The sequence below is a fragment of the Macaca fascicularis genome, chromosome 1 (assembly GCF_037993035.2).
Source record: "Macaca fascicularis isolate 582-1 chromosome 1, T2T-MFA8v1.1".
Classification (NCBI taxonomy): Eukaryota; Metazoa; Chordata; class Mammalia; order Primates; family Cercopithecidae; genus Macaca; species Macaca fascicularis.
In genome coordinates, this window is record NC_088375.1 from 29,687,294 (window position 1) to 29,703,425 (window position 16,132).

Here is a 16,132-nt window from a genome sequence, read left to right on the forward strand (position 1 = left end):
CGCTGACCTAGGCCACTTAGCTCCTTGACTTCAGCCCCTTTCCAGGGGAGTGAACGGTTCTATCTTGCTGGCATTCCAGGTGCCACTGGGGTATGGAAAAAAAACTTCTGCATCTAGCTCAGTGTCTACCAAAATGGCTGCCCAGTTTTGTGCTTGAAAACCCTAGGCCCTGGTGATGTAGGTACCCAAGGGAATCTCCTGGTCTGCAGATTGAGAAGACCATGGGAAAAGTGTAGTATCTGGGCCAGAATGTACTGTTCCTCATGGCAGGCACAGTGAGTCATGGCTTCCCTTGGCTAGGGGAGGGAGTTCGCTGACCCCATAAGTTTCCTGGGTGAGGCAGTGCCCCACCCTGCTTCAGCTCATCCTCCATGGGCTATACCCACTGTCTAACCAGTCCCAATGAGATGAGCCATGTACCTCAGTTGGAAATACAGAAATCACCTGCTTTTCTGTTGATCTCACTGGGAGCTGCATACTGGAGCTGTTCCTATTCAGCCATCTTACCAACCACCAACTACTATTATTATTATTATTATTATTATTGTTATGAGATGGGGTCTTGCTATGTTGTCCAGACTGAAATGCAGTGGCTGTTCACAGGCCTGATGATGACTCACTGCAGCTTTGAACTCCCGGGCTCAAGTGATTCTCTCACCTCAACCTCCAGAGTAGCTGGGACTATAGGCACACACCACTATGCCCAGCTTCTGATTGATGTTTGGATTCAATGATTTATTTGTATATTGACTTTTTGAGTTAGCTGATCAAATACTTCTCCTGAAATGTGTAAAGCGTCTTGAGATGGTTCTTTAAGCTGCTAAAGATAGAAAAGGAGAGAGAAAACAAGAGGTGAATTACAAATTTGTAGCTAATATATGATGTCTACAGGAAGAGTAAGCTCGGAGCACCCCTCATGGGCCCTCCTGCCACACATCTTATTTGTGCTTGTCCTTCCTTTGAACACTATGCCTACATTTTAGAGAAATCAAATAATTCTAGATTCTGTACTAAGGTAGCAAATAGTGTATGCCTATAAGTTATAATGCTACTCTCTTTATGTGCTACTCAGATTTACTTTTCTAGAGTAGATTTTTAACTTATGAATTTAGAGTGTAAAATTATGAGTCTAATAAAGAAAAGTTAAGGTTCATTTCATTCTAATTGAAGTATCCTTAAAAAAATTATATGAAGGTAATTATTTGGTGGGCAATTACTGAATTTAATTTTTGATAATTTTTAGATGGGCTTTCACTGAAGTGTTTCTCTTTGACTTATAGGTATTGCTATTGATTGACATTCAAGTCTCTTACATCAACACCAACCATGAAGACTTCATTGGCTTCGCAAAGTACGTGAAACACTTGATTGTCACATGCATTCCTCCTGTTGGTTTGTCTCAAACACACATTGTGAATTTTTACTACAGTTTCACCACCTTTGAGAATACAATCTGTGCCAAGATTAACTCTCAGTTTACCTACTTAGGAAGTCTGAGCTCCATGGTCATAGGGCAGGGATATTTAGTATTCTCTCAGTAAAGTAGTTGGCTCTATTATGCAGCATATGAAGTCATGTATGTCTTACATACTTATCATCTCATCATTTTTGGATGATGTTCTGCAGTTTGTACTTGACCTCCTATAGAAAAACAGTAATTAATGCATGTTTAAAATTTTGAGGGGAACAGTTTTTCACATCAATTTGAAATAGCACGTGTAATTTACAGGATGCAAGCTATTTCAACTTTTCTAAGTCAGAATCTAGAGGCCTGTTTTTTTTTTTTTTTTTTTTTTAACTTTCCTTTGTGAAATTAGATGTAATCTGTCGGGATGAACATTTTATTTTCTATAAAGTGTGTATACAAATATTGCCATTTTTCAAATACATTATCATGCAAACATTATGGTTAGTTACTCAGGACTGGCTATTCACTGTGTGACATTTTTAAGACATTGAATGCACTATCTTTTCCTGCCCATTAGTGAAACTCGTTTTCATTTGATTTAAATAATCTTGATACTACCTCTAAAATATATTTTTGCATTTAAGTGGTTCCAACTTTGTGTATAAAATATAGCTTATTTTATGTAAAATGTAAAACAAAAGAGCCTATGTACTTTTACTTAAACTGAGTATTCAAGAACAGAGACAAATAAAAAAAATGGCAGAATGTCAAATTAATTTGTTTTATTACATTCTGACTTAGAAGAAATGGATATGCAGACCCTGTGACCTAAACAAAACAGTGGCCTGAGGAATTTATAGGCATATTTTAGGGAGAACAGGCCCAATTATCCAACAGAAAATTATCTCATCCTAAACTTGGCTGTGGTTGTGATGTCCTAGCCAATTGTGTAAATATATTTTGCATCCAATGGCTATTACTAGTGAATGGTAGATAAGATTTATTCCACCATTTTCTGTCTGTGGCATATGTGTAATATTGTTAGAACCCAACCATAAATATGTGCCCTAGTCTAGTTGTCTTTGCAGCCACCCTGCCCACACCCCTTCTTGATAGGTATTTGCTGCACCAGAATTTTGCACAGACTTGCCCCCCTCTCTTTTAGGCCCATGACTCTCACCATGTGCTCTGTTCACTTCCTTCTGCAGATTCACCTAGACTGTAACGTGCATCCTTATCCCTCGGTCTGGAAAGGGGATCTGAGAATTTTTTCCAGGTTTCCTCCACAGTCAATGAACTCTAGGGAGCCTGTACCAAGCTCTACTCTAGTTTCTATGGTGGGTGGGGGGCGGAATGTAGAAAAAGAAAAGAACTTTTTGCCTTTTAGGAGCTTGCCTAGTAATTGAAAAACATAGAGACACACATGTAAAAATTTAAACTGACACATTCTTTATTTTCCTCACTGCTTCTCTGAGGAGTTTAAAAGACAAACAAATCCTTGAGACATTTAAAATAACAGGAATTCTGCCTTTAATGTTGATTTTCATGGATTACAAATGCCAGTTAGGTTCTTACAAAAATGTAGCAGATACCGACGTAAAATTGACACAATAACTTAAGAGTGAAAAGGATGCTGCCTTGTTGTGGTACCACAATTAGAGGGGGAAAATGTAGAAAAAGGCATAATCCATTTAGAAAAGTTCAAGTTTAAACATATTATATAACCCATGCTTCAATTTAAATTTCACCTTTATAATCTTCTTGAAACTTTTTTTCTATGATAAATGAGCTAGAGTTTCTTTTCTAATAAATTTCCATATTTGCTGTCTTAGAAGCTGTTGAACTACAGTTTTATATTGATTATATTGATTTATAGGTTTTCAAGGGCATGCGATTTTTCAAATTTAAGACTTCCAGACACAATCTTTTGATGTAGACTCTCTGTAATCCAGGTGTCTGGTCCTACTTTTCCAGCAGTAAGATAGACTATGAATCTTTATGATATTGAGGAGAAAAAAGAAGCATAGTTAAAACTGCTTTAGAAATCCAGCAACTCTACACATTTGTCATCTAATTTAAATTGCACACTTAAACCTTCTTTAAAGAACGGATCTGGGAGTCAAAATCCAGGTTATTTTTCCAGGATATGCCACTGATGAGCTTTGGGTTTTGGCAAGGCACTTAGCCTTTCTCTATCTGTTTACTGATGTATCAAATGGAATAATAATCCTTGTCTTGTATACCTTTCAGGATTGTCAGAAGATCAAATTAATGAAGTTATGTGGAAATCCTTTAAAAAAAAAAACTGTGGTGTAGTCTATAAAAGTGAGAGATCCTCCCTGTCTCTCACTGTCTCTCAACACACATGCACGCATGCACACACACACATATACACTCACATTTGATTACTAGATGTACCATTTTACTTTGTGATTAAGTTATAGTGACTTAAGTATGATTGTCACTGGAATGTTTTTTAGTTGCTAATATCATTATCTCTAAATGTGATATTTTGCTCTGAGACTCAGAGATAAATGTCTTTTCCATTTGTATGTCGACTTGGAATTGACATGGGGTGACATGGGGTGATTATGAAGATGAAGAAATGTTCATTTCAAAATCACTTTGAGGAGTTGTGGTATTTTTTGTGCTTTTAAAAATTAAGAAAATATGGCTGTAGCTATAAATTTTAAAGTTGGCAAGAATGCTGTTTCCATCAAGGAAGAAAAGTCAAGCCATATTTGAAGACAATTATGTAAGTATTTTTAAGTTCCAAAGACAGAAAATTAAGGTCTGGGGTTGAAGAAAACAAGCATTTGTTTCATGAGATTTTTAGAGAGTTGCCAAGAAAGAAGGAACTGCCTCCCAGATTTATAGGATGGTGATGTACATAGTACTTTACACATGTAATTTTTTTCAACTGGGATGACTTTTTGTTCTAATTTTTTAAAAAATGAAAATGGATTGCTAAAATTGGATTAATAAAATATTTAGTTTCAGAGTAGCATTCAGGACATCTCAAAATTCTTTCTGTTATAGAATTTATGTTGCCACGTTTAATATGTGACACTTTTTTTTTTCCATCTTCTAGTTATTTTTTAGACATGGCCTGTAAAATATGTACCATGTGTAATGTGTCCAAATAAGCACTGCTCTAGGCTTGCCTTGGAATTTCCTGGCTTCTAAATGCTCTTTCAACTATAATATAGTTTCTGAGTCTGAAAGTTAAGCATTTCAGAATAAAACGTCAATTTTTCTTCTGACGTAAGGGTTTTAATTTGTCATTCTCTTCTTTAAAAAAAAAACCCTAAGTTACATATATTTTTACATTATATAGCTAGTTTTTGCTATTTAAGAAAATAAGAACTGGCCCGATTATTCCTTCATTCACTTCCCCTCGTCCTCAGTAATCCTCATTTGAACAAAAAGGCAAGCTTGTTAGTGGAATGCTTTGGGAAGTGAAATTTCAAACTCCTCTGCTCTTCTTCATTTGTTCCATGACACAATTTGCTTTCTGAGTTACTAGGTTTATGCAGTCCAATGGTTAAAGAGAAAGAGGGACTATAGATATGTGCCGTTAGAGTAATATCTCTATACACCGCAAGCAGCAGACCAAGGTCTGTTTGTTTTTCAATCTGCTCAGTAGGTCTCAACACCTGTTTTCTCACAGTTGAAATGATACAGTGTGCAGATTTCTGTTCTTGTTATTTGAGCACCATGAAAATTCTATGGGTTGTGAGATTCGTTATATCTTTTTCCTGATCCTCTGGAATTCCTCTGTTGCCGTTTTACTAAAGGCAGTGCATTTGAACCTTGCCACTAAATTCCAGGGCAATCTTAGTCTTTTCCTTTACATTCTTAGTTTATTTTTCCCTAATGCATAATTATATTCTATTATAATACTATTTCTAGTTCCTAATCTTACATGAGAATGTTCTCACTCTTGTGGAATCAAAACTTAGGTATTGGAATATAAAAAGATCCTTTTTTTGACTTGTATGCAAATTTAGGAATTAAATGCTTGCTTGCTTACTGAAATTGTTGTCAAGTAGAAATACAGGATTGAGCAACTTGAAAGGACATCATTCATATCTCCTGTTCAAATAAGTTATAAATTCCAATGTTCCAAGCACCATTTTAAAAATAAGTGGACTTCCAGTTTTCTCTTTCATCCTCAGATATGTTATTTTAAACTTCATCTTCATCCTTAACATGAATGTTAGGAGGTAAGTGATTCTTCTTTTACAGGCTCCCAAGTTCTGTAAGATTTTCTTGCATAATAATTAGCCTGAGACTTCACTAAAGATCCTGGAGGAGGATCATGTCTGAATTATGCCTTTTTAGAAACTTCCAGAAACAACATTGTTTCTTCTCCCTTTGGCTTCAGTCTGATTGGATGGAACCTGGACTATCACAGTGTAACCTGTGATAAGTTACACTCTAGGGACTCTTGTGAAGTGTTCATAATCTTTCTTGCATAATATAAAAGAATAGTCTAAAAGAGCTTTACTCTATAGCATCATTGCACAATAGAACTTTCTGAGATGATGGAACTGTTGTATAATCTGTGCTGTTCAATACAGAAGCCACTAGCTGTATGTAGCTATTGAGCAGTTGAAATGTGGGTAGTGCCATGAAGGAAATAAATTTTTAATATAATTCATTCTAATTAAAGTTTTAATCTGGCCACCAGCTACTGCATTGGACGGTAAAGCCCTACAGTATAGTGACTGGCTGCTGGCTCTGGGAACTTCACTGTGGGTCCTACTTTGTTGACAGCTTAGTGGTGACTAAGAGAAAAAGCAAGGAGGCCTCTTAATTGCTGCTAAACAAGTCTAAAAGAACTTTTTTACTCTGTAGCACTGTTGCACAATAGAAGTTTCTGAGATGATGGAACTATTGTATAATCTGTGCTGTTTAATACAGAAGCTACTACCTGTATGTGGCTGTTGAGCAGTTGAAATGCGGGTAGAGGTAGAGGTAGAGGTATACTCTGACATTTGCCATGGGATCTACATCTCAAAGGGACTCTCCATTTCCTCTTTGAGTGGCCTTAGTCTGTGCTCCATTCTTCTTTTTCATCTTCCTTTCACTTTTCGGTCCACTGCAATCTAGTTTCTACCGCACCTCTCCACTGAGACTGTTTTTGTCCGGGATAAAACAGTTAATCCAATGGACAATTCTGAGCCTTTCATTTGACACCACAGTTAATCACTCCTTGTTGAAGAGATCTGTTCCTTTGCTTCAATAACCTCCCACTCTCTCCTGGTTTTCCTCTTTTCACTCTAGCCACTTCTCAGTCTTTAGGAGCTCTTCATCTTCTGATCATGGCTTAAGAACTGTTCTTTAATCAATTTCCACCCTAGACCCCCTTCTTTTCTCACTCACTGCATCTTTCCTAATGGATCTTACCCACTCCAATGGTTTTAGTTGCCAACTTTATCTGATGACTCCAAATCTAGATCTTCATTTCACGACTTTTCACTGTACTATGTACCATATTCAGATGTCTACTGGACATCTCTACTTATATATCCTAGAGAAGCCTCAACCTTCTAGTCCCAAACTAAACTCCTCATCTGCTCTTATAGTTTATAACTTCTATGTTGTTCCCACTTTCTGTGGATGGCACCTCCCAGTCCTATTCTTTGCTCCTTGTTCCCCTCATATCTTTGTCTCCATCCATCTTTACCAAGTTCATGTGATTCTATCTCCATAATATTTTTAAAATTCATCTATTTCTTTCTATCATCATTGCTGCTACTAAAGTTAGTCCTCTCTTACCTGGATTACTACAACATTCTCTCTGTCCCCTGTCATGCTCTTTCTCATTCCTTCTGAGATTCTCTGTTACTTTCAGAATAAAGTCTAAACTTAGTAATGTAATTTCCAAGGCTCTCTATAATCTGTATCCTGCTTACCTCTTAAGCCTGTTCTATTGTCACTATTCCTTTATACTCTACTCCCTAACTCCATGCTGCAGCCAGTCTGGCCACTTTGGGATCCCTAACTGTACCATACTTTTGCTTTAACACATGCCTATGATATGCTTCTTCAAATTATTTAGGTTTCCTAGTACAGATGAACATTGATAGTCTGGTTGTAAATAACCCTGGCGTCAAAAGAGAATTCCATAAATATTTCTTAAGATACTACCATAAACCCTCTGCTAGGTAATGTTAGTGGTGAGAGAGGTAGAAATACCAAGATTAATGCTCTTGGCTCTCAAGGAGCAGGAATTGTTGGAGACCCAACTATAACACAATCTTGTTTATAAAATACAGGCACAGACCAAGGCTTTGAGAGTGCATCAAAAGGAGAGATAACTGGAGGTTTCTAAAAAGGCATAATTCAGACATGAAAGTTGATTGGACTTTTAAGACTGGACAGACTCCAATAGTCAGAGAGAGGGGTCTGGGCTGGCTGCTTCCTATCTTCTCTGCTTGAGTCAATATTATGCACTTCAGGGAACTAATTTGTACTAAAACATCGCCCCGATCTTGTCATTTGCTGGCACAGAAACATTGAATGTTTTCTTCTGCCTTCAGAGTAACAGCCAAATTCTCCATAATTGGCCCCAACATACAATTATTGTACTAGATGGCTTTTAAGATCACTTACAAACCCCAGTCTATGATTGGATAATTCTACCATAATAGTTTTACTCTCCACAACTTCCTTATATGCCTCATCTTTCTACCTCCTGGCTTTGCTAACACCAGTCTCTTCTCTTGGAACGTAGTCATTTGTCTTCCTTTATTAAAGTTTATCTTCTTTTCAAGTTTGCTGCAAACATTTCAGATCATATCATCTGAAATTATATTTCTTGTCCCTTACCATTCAGAGAAATTACTTTGGTATAGGATTTATTTGTTACATGGTCACACATCATAGACAAGGATAGAAGAGACTGTGCAAAAAAGTTTTGAGCCAAGAGATAACATTAGGGGTTCTCTGATTGTCTTCTAATGTACTTTTATTTTTATAAAAGTTTAAACTTCTTGTTATATACTTTTAGAATCATTATGTCTCAGCACACACAAATTTGGTTCTATGTTTTAGTGTTCTGGCAAGGCTTTCCACAGTGACTTGTGTGCAGTAGGAATTTATATGATCAACAACAAATGTGCGTGCACACACACACATATAAGAAGATATGGGTAATTATATCCCACATTTAAAACAGAAGCACTTTTTTGCTTTCTATTACATCCTCATATATTTATTAATATAGATTTTATTTTTTATTTGTTATTCTTGTTCTGTGTATGCATATCATTACTTGTACCAGACAAATTGTAGGCTTTTGATTATAAGAACCATACCTTATTTATATTTTTATCTGCTACAGAGTTCGTGCCCTACAGTTTTTGATTTATGTTAAACTAAAACACTATACATAGGTATGTTTTATAATATTTCAGAGTTAATTGGTCAAGTTACTATATCCAAGAACATGTCCAAGGGCTCAAGTTAATTTGCAAGTCCTTACAGGTTTTTTCAGGAACATATTTTTAAATAAATGTTTTAAAATACTCTCAGTTCAATTAATAAACAGAAGAATTATGATAAAGAATGTATTCTAAGCAGGCAGCTTATTTTTTTTTATTTCATTGCTTTTGAAGTAACTTCAAGTAGCTAAATACATCATTAACAACAGAATGTTTAAGTTTATGGGGCCAATTGCTGCAAAAAGAATATTCTTTAGGTGGAAAATAGAGGCAACTTCATGTTTTTTCTAACTCTAATATTTGAGATTGGCTTACAAAGTAAATCTACTTTTCCTTTGGCATATTCTTACAAGTGGTAGATCCTAAATATGCATTATTTCACAGATGGAAACTGTCAATGGACATTGTCTTTGTCTAGTGTAGCTTATAAGCTTCTGAGAGTAATTTTGCATCTCAAGGAATATTGGACCTAAAAGGAACTTAAGAAACAGCTTGTTTAGTCCCCTAGCCCTTCTCTCTGTCTCCGTTTCTGTCTGTCTCCCTTGTAACACATATATACACATTTTATGGCCAAGTGACTGAAGTCCATTTTGATCAGACTTTTCACCTAAGGTAGCAAAGGAGTCATTAACGATCTTTGTGGCTTTTGCTTTATGTTCAACTTCTTTTCCCTTAAGTGATTTGAAGGTGACTGATACATAATTTTAGGGTCCCCAATAATTTGTTCAAAGTAAGCACCTGTGGGTCTATCACAGTTTGGAAGTTTTCACCACTAGTGAGTGCTTTAGTGAAAACATTACTCCTTAAACACAATTATGGTGCTTGGAAGAGATAAACATAACCTATGAAGGTGTCATGATCTCATTATAGTAGTAGTTTTCCCATGCATTCCTGGAAGAGCAGGAATCCTGGAGGGTGCTGGAAAAGTGACATTTAATGTGGAAAAAGAAAGTAAGGAGGAGATCCGAAGCACTTAGGAGAGTGCTACTCAAGACACTCTGTGTGCCAGGGCATGAGGGCGGCCAGAGGGCGGTGTGGGCACACTGGATCCTGGTCACCTCTTTCACAGCCTGACCTACAAGACCTGAATAATGTAAATTTAGATTGTTCAGATAAATGGTTAAAGAGGAAATAATTTCATGGTAATTAAGAGGATTAACCATTTAACAGAAAGCTAGAAAAAAAAAAAAAACAAGGAAGGAAAAAGTGGAAATTAGCAAATTTAAAATTGGAAAAAAATACATACACAAAATATTTTTAGCAACCAAATACAGTGTGGACTTTCACCACCCACCCCCTGCCCACCTTCAGTTGAAAGCAGTGTTTTTTCATGAGTTGGAGTGAAGGAAAGCAGCTTAAATGTATCAGAGGAGTTTATTAAAAACTTATTTGCATCAGCTGTTCCAAGTGTGGTGTTGATTTCTACTACAGCACAACATCCCATTGCTTTAAACAGTTGACTGAGGGCTTTGGTCTCCCTTTTCTCTATTTTACACTATTTCATTGATCTCCAAAACAGCTTCCACAAATTATTAAACAACCTGTAAGAATACTGAGTATTGCTGACCTTCCCAGAATAACCAAAATGAGTTGTGTTTCTTATATTGATAGGTGTTTATTCATGGATCCACCAAAAGAAAGCCTTTGTCCTTTTGAGGGATAGAGTAACCTAGTGATGAAATGTGTGGGCCCTGTTGTTAAGTGGTAGAGTCCTGTCTGGCTTTTAACCCTCTGTGCTTATGTCTAAAATGAGGGTTATAATGGCATCAACCTCATTGGGCTTTTCATCCAAGAGATATTTCATGAAACCAAGCATGTGGTCCCATGTCCTTTCTAGGCCCTGGGGGTATAGCAGTGAACAAAACAGACACAAACCCCTGCTCATGAGGAGCTTACAATCTAATGGAAAGGGGCAGAGAAACACAAAAAATAAATACACCGTGTAGTGTACTGAGACCATCCCGGCTAACTCAGTGAAACCCCGTCTCCACTAAAAATGCAAAAAAATTAGCCGGGCATGGTGGCAGACCCCTGTAGTCTCAGCTACTCGGGAGGCTGAGGCAGGAGAATGGCGTGAACCTGGGAGGCGGAGCTTGCAGTGAGCCAAGATCGTGCCACTGCACTCCAGCCTGGGCGACAGAGCGAGACCCCATCTCAAAATAAATAAATAAATAAATAAATAAATAAATACACCGTGTAGTGTGTTGGAAAGTGAGAAATGCCAGACAGAAAAATCAAACAGGGTAAAGGGGATGACAGTCTTGGAGGAAGGGAGGGATGGGGTTATAAATAGGGTGGTCAGAGTAGTCCTTACTGAAAAGATGGATTTGAATGAAGACTTGAAGGAGATGTTGGGAACCATGCAGATGAAAGGGGGAAGCAAATCCTAGGGAGCTAGCTTTCCTGAAGGCTCTAAATGGGAGTGCAGTGGATGGGTTTGAAAAAGAGCCAGTGCCAGTGTGGCTGGAACTCTTCAGGGAATGAGGAGAAGAGTAGGAGGAGGTGAGTCAAAGAGCCAGTGGTGGGGATTGCTTGAGTAGGGCCTTGTAGACCCTTGTATGGACTTTGGCTTTTACCATTTGTGGAATGGTGTTGATGCAGTACAGGGTTTCGAGCAGAAGAGTGACACAGTCCTTCTACAAGTATCACTCTGGTGTCTGTTAAGAATAGACTTCAGGGAGACAAGTGTGGCAGCAGAGACCAGAGAATAAATGATTACAGTAATCTAGATGAGGGATGGCAGTGTCTTGGACCAAGGAGGGACCAATGGAAGTGATGAAAAGATGGCTAAATGTTAAATGTATTGTAAGAAAGTAGTTGACAGCATTTTCTGATGACTGGATATGGGTTGTGAGAGAAAGAGGAAACAAAGATTTTGGCCTAAGCTCTTGGACATATGGTATAGAATTGCCACTAGTTAAGAGGAGGAAGGAAGACTGCGGGTGAAGCAGATTTTAAGGGGATTTCAGGAGTTCAGTTTTGAAATATTAAGAATGATATGCCCATTAAATACCCAAGTGACGATGTTAAGTTGTTAAAAACATGCATAAGTCCAGAGTTGGGACTCATACATGTTTGGATCTACATGGCAGATTCAAACCAGAGATGCATTAAAGGAGTTGTCAGAATATCTTGGAATTCAAAGCAGTGAGACTGGATAATATCACAAAGAGTTTGTGATGTGGAGCCATACTACTTAGGTACTACTGCTTATTAGCTGAGTGACTTTGGGAAAGTCACTTAGCTTCTCTCCTCATCTATAAAACAAGAAGAATAATTGTAACTACTTCATGGGGTTGCTGTGAGAATAAAAATGATTAATATCTATAAGGCACTTAGAACATGGTATATACTCAATAAGCATTAACTTAATTTCCATTACAACTCTTCTCTCTACCTGTGGGACATTGCAAATATGTCAACTCATATGTTATTAATGCTGCAATGCAGCTTGTCTTTCAATGATGTTATTATATTTTTGGTTTATGTGCTACTAGGAGTTATGTGCTATTAGGAGTCCCATTGAGTTGGTTTTGCTTCTAGAATTAAAATGACCTGGAATTTCAGTATTACGTCTGCCTCCACTGATTTTTTTTTTTAAAGCCTGTATATATTTTAGTATTTGTTACTTGTTCAGGAAAAAAATTGTATGTGTCTCTTCAGTGCTGCTTTCCTTTGCTTTTCTCAGTGCTCAGCAGAGGAGCAGTCAGGTTCACAAGAAAACCACAATTGGAAATCAGGTAGGAATTGCATAAGAGCATCAGTCTATGCATGTCCCAAAGAATTTGAACTAAATCGCTTGATTGACTATTTTTTTAATGCAAATTAATCACGTGCCAATTTTGCTTGAAATGCAGCTTTTCATTTTGATTTGTTTTTGCTTTAAAAAATTTTTGGAGCGAATTGCATTTTTTGGCTATTTTATGCAGTTAACCACATTGATTTATTTTAAATAACTTTTCTGCTACTTGCTCTGCATTTCAAATTTGACTCCTCGTGTCCTATTTTGCTTGCTTACATTACCCCTAAGTTTAATTTAACATGGAGTTTGTGAGTCAGTTGAAGGTTAAAATATGGTGAGTAGTTGCATGAGCTTTCTGGGATTGCTAACTAGTTCACACATTTGCACAGCTTGGTATCAGTGAAGGGACAGCTCATGAAGAAGGCAGTTGTTGGATTTAATCTCTGCCACACTAAATTCTTGTTGGTTAATGAAGATGTTAATTCCTAAGAAGATGTGATCTTTTGAGTTTTTGTGTTTTGGGCTGACCAGCTGTCTCAGACTAATAGCGCTTTGCAGAGATTGTATTAACTCGACAGTTTGCTGTGTCTTTTATGTTTTATGTGATAATGAGTATTTGCATTGTTATTTCTTTTCAAGTCAAAACAATGATGGTGTTATAGTTTTTAAAAAACGTTCAGAGGTACAATTATTGAACAAATTGAAACCTCTGCTCTAGATTTTTTTCCCATTGTTTTGAAAGGAGAAGAGGTAATAACAGACTTTATTTTAAAAACTTTTTTTCTGAACTAAAGCATATAATTCTTTGCTATTTCAGGGAACCAATCTTCCGCCTTCAAGGCAAATTGTACGAGCTAAGTTCTGTAAGCTTTACTGTTGCTTTTTCATTTAGCTTCCCAAGGGCACAGTTTGTCTTTAACTGATTAACTCAACTAGCGCTTGCTACTAATTTTTTTTAAAACTTAGGTTGTCTTGTCCATAACACCCTATCATTGAAATAAAAATCCTCTTAAGGGGGTTCATCCCTTCACTGCTAATAACTTGCTGTGATTGAAAGGTATGAACTAGTAAACTCTAAAATGCTATAATAATAAACCCTTAACACTGTGGGTGCTTTGATATTTCTCTAATTTTAATGGGCCTTAAAATAATTAAAATCATTAATGATCTTCATCTCTGTCCTTTTATGCTATGTTGTTATGAGGTGTAAGCCTTTCTCTTCCCCTTGTATGATAATATTTCGAATAAATGTAGATGATACTTCTAAAAGGTGGGTAAATATTGAATATCTGATTTTTCTGTGTTTGTTGATAAGCCTACCCAATTCCAATTACTTGCATTTATTTTTAAAAAACAGAAAAACAAAGTTATGTTGATGGACATTTTATATGGCTATAGAGTTAAATCTTTGAAAACCAGATACTGTGTCTTCTTTTATGGAAGTGTAAAGACATTGTCATAGGCATTTAGAAAAAAAAAATTAAACTCTAATTTCTACCATGAATAAAGCAAGTTTATTCTTCCAACTCTGCACAGTTTGAGAATGAGATTGGAGCACAGGTCAATTATTCGCCCCATGATATTTTGGGAAGACACAGGTTTTGGACCTAGACATTCCTGGGTTCAAATTCTGTTCTGTCACTTAGGAGCCATGTGGCCTAGGACAAATTGTGCCTGAGTTTGCTCAGCCATGTGATGGGAGGAATAGAAAATACCTCTCGGGATGACGGTGGGATTCAGAAATTATATACGTAATGAAGTTTGCAGCCCAGTACCAGATATGTGCCCTGTAAAGAATAGAAACATTACTCCCGGAGGTTAGGTGCTGTTTCTTCAAACTCTTGGGAGAAAAAGTTTAAGTACAAGAAAATTATAAAATTTATAAAATGAGAACAATAAAACACTTGGGAAAATTAGAAGCTTTGGAAATTGTTCTGATGCCTGCAGTGCCCAGATTGTGGTTGGATATGATATAAAGGATTTACCTATAAAAGTTTCCTCATAGTCAGAAGTATCGCTTAGCTCGTAGAAGTATGTATATATAGGAAAAGCAATAGTATAATGGCATATATGCATACTTTAAATCAGAGGAAATTTGGAACAGCTTTCAGTTATATTACTTCCAAATACTCAAATCATGCTAATTGTGTTTCTGTGACTTTACTTTTGCTGGCTACTTCAAAGCTCACACATTATGGAAGTATTACATCTCAAGATAATAGAATTGGGTCAGTGTTATCATGGAATATAGATTCCTTATCCAGAACTTCTGGGGCAAAGCATGCCTTGAAGGTCAGAATTTTTTGGAGTTTATTAACTATATCATATATCACCCTACATTTTGTGGAGTTAGAGACAGCATCCTATAATGAAACATATTCTATTTCTGCAGTGAAACAAAGGAATAGTCACACCAAGTAAACTTTTAAATAAGAGATAAATCCTCTCACATCAGATCAGCTTTTGCTGCCAAATTTGCTAAGAAAAAAAAATGTAATTTGCAAGCAAGGGATTATGAACTAGAATATATTATTTTCCAGAATCAAATCCAATAATATATACATGATACGATATATTTAAAGGATCTTTAGTAGTTTCTACTTAACAGAAATAAACCATAATGATTTGAAATTTTTTCTTTATGAATCTCAGCAGATGATATTGATTGGGGTTTATATGAAAACAGTTTTGCCTAGTAAGAGGCTCAACTCTAGGGAGTTTTGGGGCCCAGCCTTCCGACTGATGCTGGCTTTTATGGTTGGTAGGGCTGAAACGCTCTGCAGCGTCCTAGGAAGTGATTCATCCATGCTGCTGTCCTCTTAGGGCTCCTGGTTGTAGGAGATTGTTGTGCAGCATCTGTTCTGAAATATTTTAGAAGGATTCGAAAAAGACAAAACTCCCCTTTAAAGTCTAAATTCAATTTGTTTATGTCTGCCTAGAAATTTTAATGGTTTCACGAGTCAATGTCAGCAAATGTACAAAAAAATGTGAGCACATAATTTACCGAAAGCTGGACTGCTCAAAATTTTAAATTTAACCTTCATTCATCCTTCCACTCATGTATTCAAAACCTATCTGTGCCAAAATCTGTGGTGGGTGTTTAGAGAAGCATGATGATGCATCAATCGCAGGCCTCACCCTCAGGAAGCCCACAGCCCAGCGGGGATGATGGTAAGTAAGCAAACTGAAGTCCACTTCCTTTTCCAAGGCTAGTTACTTCTGACCCTTCAGGTATTAATGAAACATCACTTCTTCAAGAGAGCAGCCTTGGTCACCAGATTTAAAGTCACCCTTCCTCTTCCCAATGTCTTTCACTATCGATTACATTTTATTATTTGAAACAATCTTATTTATTTATCTATTATTTTTTGTCTTCCTTCATTAGGATGTAAGCCCCATTAAAGCTATTTTTATGTTGCTTAAAGCAGTATAGAATTATAGTAAGGTTTTAAGCACAATCATATTAACATTTGTAGAGAAAGGCTTCGAAGGCGAGACAAGACTGGAAAAAGGAGATTAGTTAGAAGGCTG

General features: G+C 36.7%; 1 protein-coding gene across 23 annotated transcripts in view; it reads left to right on the forward strand.

Annotated features, from left to right (window-relative positions):
- Nucleotides 1-16,132, forward strand: part of DNM3 (dynamin 3) — a 562,992-nt gene that overhangs the window by 232,034 nt on the left and 314,826 nt on the right. For 12 of the 23 annotated variants that reach the window (XR_012422754.1, XR_012422755.1, XM_074012175.1 and 9 more), the window contains 2 exons: nt 1,281-1,351; nt 12,548-12,599. Coding sequence is in view for 18 of the 23 variants with exons in the window: in XM_074012175.1 (XP_073868276.1) it covers nt 1,281-1,351; nt 12,548-12,599 (123 nt within the window). In the remaining 5 variants the exon portion in view is untranslated. Of the gene's footprint in view, nt 1-1,280; nt 1,352-12,547; nt 12,600-13,418; nt 13,449-16,132 lie in introns of all 23 variants that reach the window. The other 11 variants (XR_012422750.1, XR_012422743.1, XR_012422752.1 and 8 more) reach the window with 1 other exon arrangement.